General features: G+C 56.6%; 1 protein-coding gene across 1 annotated transcript; it reads right to left on the reverse strand.

Moving 5' to 3' along the window:
* Positions 1-1,599: 1,599 nt before the first annotated feature.
* Positions 1,600-4,125, reverse strand: HOXB5 (homeobox B5). The gene is made up of 2 exons (XM_081259569.1): positions 3,469-4,125; positions 1,600-2,791 (listed from the first exon to the last, which is right to left on the reverse strand). The coding sequence occupies exons 1-2, from the start codon at positions 4,028-4,030 to the stop codon at positions 2,544-2,546; spliced, it is 810 nt and encodes a 269-aa protein (XP_081115695.1). The 5' UTR covers positions 4,031-4,125; the 3' UTR covers positions 1,600-2,543.
* Positions 4,126-5,386: the final 1,261 nt, after the last annotated feature.

Raw genomic sequence — 5,386 nt, forward strand, 5'->3', positions numbered from 1 at the left:
CCCTGACAAATGAATGTCATAAAGTTCCTTTCCTGGGGGTGGGGAGATGTCTGTCTGAAGATACCCAGTAGTGAAGTGGCCCCCCCACACACACGGGGCCCTCCCTTCAGCAGTAAACACCCCTCCTTCTTGCACCCTAAATTTCCAAGGGCACCGAAGGAACCCACGCAAGCTTTTTCCCCACAAAGACTCAGACACTCCGGCAAATAAAACCAGGCACCCCGGACTGCAAAGGCCTTATTGAACGGACCCGAGCGCCCCTCTTCAGACACCCAGCTGGTCAGAAGTTGGTGCAAAACCAGGCTAAATTTCCCCCACTTATCACCCCACAGTCCTGCCGGAGGCAAGGTTCCCTTCCCCCAGTGCCAAGCCCCACAGTTGCGAGGGGTAAAGCAAAAACTGGAAGCGACTTACTGCGGGAGAGCTGGGCCTGGGCTGCTGCCGTACCACCGCCTTCTGGGCTGGGAGAGCGCTCACCCACCTCTGCCCCCTTCCCCACCACTGCGAGCAGTTAAAGTGTCACTTAACATTCTGGAGAATGTGAAATATACCGCGCGGTGTCAACTCCCCAAAACCATAAAACTAACTTTATGGACCTCACGTGACTTTCTCGAGCCAGTGAGGGGTATCTGTCTGACTTCTCCGCGATTTTTACGATCTAACTTCAAGATAAAACCCCTATCCATTTGACATCTAAATGTCATAGCGACTTTTGGGATAGTTTGCCATGGGCAAAGGGGGACAAAGTCAAGGGGGAAGGGGGAAGGAAGGCCCAGTAGAGCCACCAAGACCCTCAGCTGCCTCCTCACCAGCTCCCCCTCCCCCCACAAGTCCTGTAAGAAGTTGGGCCAAGCTGGAAGGGATTGACCGGGTAAGTGTCCAGACTTGACTCTTGTGCTCAGGGTGGAGGCTGACTTGGATGGAGGAGGACTGGCCCCTGGCCCTGAGCCAGACCAGTTGATGGGGGAACCAAGGGTCTTCCAGGAGGGACCCCAGCTCCTAATCAAGAGGGCAGGTCAGTTGGGTCCCTGGAGAGAGGAAGCCCTTCATAAGTGTAGAGAAGACTGAGGGTGAGAGGAAACCTTTGAAATTGAGCTGATTTTTTTTGGGGGGGGGCCTTAGTGGGTGGCAGAGCTGAGCTGGGATTTGGACCAGGGGACAGTGGCGCTGGGCAGGCCTGTATCACCGCCAAAAGGCCAGGAGCCTCCTGCTCAGGACTTAGGCCCAGATTACTTTCTGCTAAGAGGTTTCCAGAGACTTTTTGGCCAGCTGGCGGAAGGCCAGGGTGGAGTCCAGCTCAGCAAAGGCTTGCTTTTTGCCCCAGCCTTGCCCCTTGCCCCAGGCTCATGTGGGGTTTCTGGGTCTCTCAGTCCCCCAGGCATGAAAGCCTGTCCCCTGGCCCAAGTACCGCTGACCAAGCAGAGACATAGGTGGTTGAGAGGGGCTGCTGGTGAGCATCCTGCTTTCCCTTCTCTACACCCCAGATCTATCAAGAATGGTCTAGGGTGTGCCCGGTGATGGGAGAGGCAGGCCCCAGAGAAAAGACAAGTGGAAGGGCAGTGGAGGAGGGGAAACATTTATTTGACTTCAAGGAAAGCTACAAACAAATACCAAAAGCGAATCACTGAGACAGGCCCGCCCGGCAAAGACAGATTTCACATGTAGCACAGCATCCACTCGCTCACTACAAATGGTCTTGGACGTGAAATGGGTAGGGAGGAGAGGATAGGTCTGACCCAGACTATCCCCATATTTACAAGGTTTGGGCCCTCTATGCCAGACCCATGGATTCACAGAGAAATACACAAGACATTTTACACTGAGCGTTATTTTTGTTTCCGGATGCTCCAAGACCAGGCCTTGTGGGGCCTACCCAGGCGGCAGGAACTTAAATCTCAGTATTTACCGGCCCTCTTCTCGACATCACCCCTTTGGTCCTCCCCAGCCCCCTCCCACCCCAGCACCAAGTCTTGGGAGACTTGGTCCTGGGAGTGGGGAGGGGGGAGGAAGAGGAAGGTGGACGGAGACACAGTCATGGACTCCGGTCTCCGAGGCCAGCTCAGCTGGGCCCGGTGCTGCGGCACTATCGGACCTCAACTGCTGCCCTTTTTAGAGAAGTTTCTAGCTGAAACTCAAAACACAGCGATCATCCTTTTATAAATAAGTTAGCAGAGCACAGATGGGGAGGGGAAAGTTCACATTAAACATGCGAGTTTCTTTTTTTCCTGGGGGAAGGAGTGCAACCACAGACACGAACGTTCAGAAACACTGGCGGATCTGGGGTGAGCAGAGGGGAGTGGGGAGCATGGTGGGAAAATAATAATTATCATTATTATTACAATAATAACAAGATTAACCAGTCCAAGAGAGAGGGAACCACAGGAAGACTTAAGACCAAACGAAAAATCGTAGCACAAGGCCCGGGTGAGGCAGGCTCGTGGGAACCGGTCCCCAGCGGGCAGCGGCAGCGCGGGGAGGCTTGGAGGGGCCGGGGCTGGGAGCAGCACGGGCTCTTGGGCCGCCCGGGGCTCCTCCCGGCGGGCTCAGGGCTGGAAGGCGCTGCCGGCTGTAGCCAGGCTCATACTTTTCAGTTTGTTGTCTTTCTTCCACTTCATGCGCCGGTTCTGGAACCAGATCTTGATCTGGCGCTCGGACAGGCAGAGCGCGTGGGCGATCTCGATGCGCCGCCGCCGCGTCAGGTAGCGGTTGAAGTGGAACTCCTTCTCCAGCTCCAGGGTCTGGTAGCGGGTATAAGCGGTCCGGGCCCTTTTCCCGTCCGGCCCGGTCATATCTGGAGCAGAGAGAGCAGCGAGGCAACGTTATTCCGGTTAAGGGAGGGGGCCCTGGGTGGGAGGGGGGCGTGGAGCAGGACCCAGGCGTCCCCGGCACCCAGCTCACCGCAGCTCCAATTCTCCCCACTCCAGATGCCCGCATCTGAGCTCGCTTTCTGCACCCCTTTCTCCTGCAGCCCCCACTTCTGCTGGCAGTGAATGCGCCCGGCTTTGTCTCTTGCTCCCTCCCTGTGCCTCACCCTTCGCTGGGCTCAGGCGGTCGCTCACCCCGGGAGGGAGGAGGACGGTTGCACTTTTGCCCTGGAAGGCTCGTTTTACTGCTCGCCCCTCCTCTGCTCGAAACAGTCTCAAAATTTCGGGGGCAAAGCAGGACCCTTCCCCACGTTACATAAACCTCACCCTTCATCCTAAAGCTAGTTCAAGCTGGGCAAATAAAACCTAAGGCGAATCTGGGAACAAATTATTAAAAATACTCCTCCCCAAACCCCCGCTAAAGACCTTCTTTGACTCTGTCCCCCCGAGCTGAGCTTGTGAGGACCCTCTTAGAGACTTCTCCCCCTCTGGAGGGAAGAAATCTATATTTGAGGAAAAGCCAAGTTCTCCTCGCCGCCCCCCCCCCACAAACGCGGAGAAGGAAAGCCGAGAAGACAAAAAGGGGAGCGAGAGCGAGAATTACCATGGCTGATGTGAAGCTTCCTCATCCAGGGGAATATCTGCGGAGTCTGCCCCTCGGGCGCGGCTGTGGAGGTGGCCATGGGCTCTGGCTGCGCCCGAGCTAGGCTTGGGCTGCTTAGCTGGCTCACCGCTTCCTCGGGCTCCGAGGACACGCTGGCCTCGTCTATTTCGGTGAAATTGGCGCTGGAGCTGGCCGGGGTCGCCTGGTCGGAGGGGGACGAAGCAGAGGGCTTGGCGCCGTGGCTGTCGCCGTTGGTGCAGGGCAGGGACTCGGGCGAGGACAGGGAGCAGCTCGACGCCGCTTGCCTGAAGCGGGGCTCCTGGGAGGGCGCAGGGAAGGCGCGCGAGCTCTCTCCCACCGCCCCAAAGTGGCTGGAGGAGGCCGAGGAGCGGTTGACGCTGAGGTCCATCCCATTGTAATTGTAGCCGTAAGAGCCGGTGTGCATGGCAGCGGGATCCCTGTAAGAGCCGCTCAGAGAGCTGCCACTGCCATAATTTAGCAACTGATAGTCCGGGCCATTTGGATAACGCCCCGAGAAGGAGTTTACAAAGTACGAGCTCATTTGGGTGATTTTGGAGGGCTTGATTTGTGGATCGTGGTCGTTATAACCCTGTGCTTCACGATTTATGATGTATTAATGAATTATAGCGATGCACTGTACTTCGTTTTGCTATGTATGCGGCCAAATATGGGGGGGGTGGAAGGGGGATGGGGGGGCGTTAGGGAATCACGTGCTTTTGTTGACCAGTCGTAAATTCTCGCTGATGACCTCAAGAGGTAATTCATGCTCTATGGTTACAAATAATGACGATCCGAGAATCGTTAGGGCCGATTCAATGCGAGCCTCCGAGAGAGGGGGAAAAAGGAGAAGGGGGAGAAACAGGGAGAAGGTTGGCGGCGGCCTCTGAGCAGAGCGCGCCACCTCCCGGCGAACGGCGGGAGCGCGGGCCGCAGACCGCCATGGCGGCGACAGCTGCCTCCTTGCCGGCTCCGTGCAACCGCTGGGCTCGAAAGAAACCCGGCCTAGGCTCACCCACAGGGTTGAATCTTTTAGAGGAGAAACCCGATCGAGCCTTTACCCGCTTTCTCGGGAGTGGAGTTCGTCTGTCCATCGGTCCTTCTTCCTGTCATTATTATTATTATTATTATTATTATTATTATAACAACTCTGGATAAGATGACCAAAGATTGAGTTGCTCTTCCCTTACTCGGGCTTTGCAAGTCTCCGAGTTGGGGACGGAAATGCGGGAGAGGTTGGAAGATGTGTGTGAAAAACAATGATTGCAAAGGCTTTCCCCTGTGAGCTCAGCCTGGCCTGCTTCCTGACCGGGATGCAGTGGCCCATCCACAGCATCCAGGCCGAGCCGGTAAGGCTAAGCTGAGGGTTCGAAGGAGAAGCCTTCGCTTCTCCTTGTTCCCTCAGAAGTTTGAAATCCTCCTCCTGACCTCCTCCTCATCCTTAGCCCCGGACGGAAGAAGGGCAGAGCAAGACGGGGACCCCAAAGGAAGAGGCCGGCTGGGGCTAAGTGGCCCAGTTGCGAGAAACACGGTGGAGGCGACCGCGTCGGGGCTGGGGTTTGGGTGTAAACGTGGTCCTGAGAGTTCGGGACCAAGGCAGAATCCTTTCGCCTTCTCACCAGCTGCCCTCTATTGCCTTGGGATGCCCCACTTGAGACCCCTTGCTGGCGTCTGGGTAGTTTCAGAATTTGCCCAGCGGCCCACTCCTTCCCTGGAAAAGGGTTCCGAGGACCCGCGGCCCCTTGCTGAGCGCGCTGGGCGGCCAAAGACCGCCACAGCTGGGCCCCTTCTGCCAGGCGGCTATTTTCTTTAAAAATAAAAAAGGGAGAGAGAGGGAGGAGGAAGAAAGTAAAACAGTCTCCGCAGCTTTTCGCCTGGGCGAGGGTGAGGGTGGGGGTGA

This window comes from Mesoplodon bidens (genome assembly GCF_964165515.1).
Source record: "Mesoplodon bidens genome assembly, contig: HAP1_SCAFFOLD_1074, whole genome shotgun sequence".
Classification (NCBI taxonomy): domain Eukaryota; kingdom Metazoa; phylum Chordata; class Mammalia; order Artiodactyla; family Ziphiidae; genus Mesoplodon; species Mesoplodon bidens.

Excerpts from the sequence above, each read along its gene's own strand:
- HOXB5 (XM_081259569.1), bottom strand. The coding sequence starts at position 4,030 with ATGAGCTCGTACTTTGTAAACTCCTTCTCGGGGCGTTATCCAAATGGC. Across the intron at positions 2,792-3,468 it reads GAAGCTTCACATCAGCCATG|ATATGACCGGGCCGGACGGG; the intron begins GTAATTCTCGCT and ends TCTCTGCTCCAG.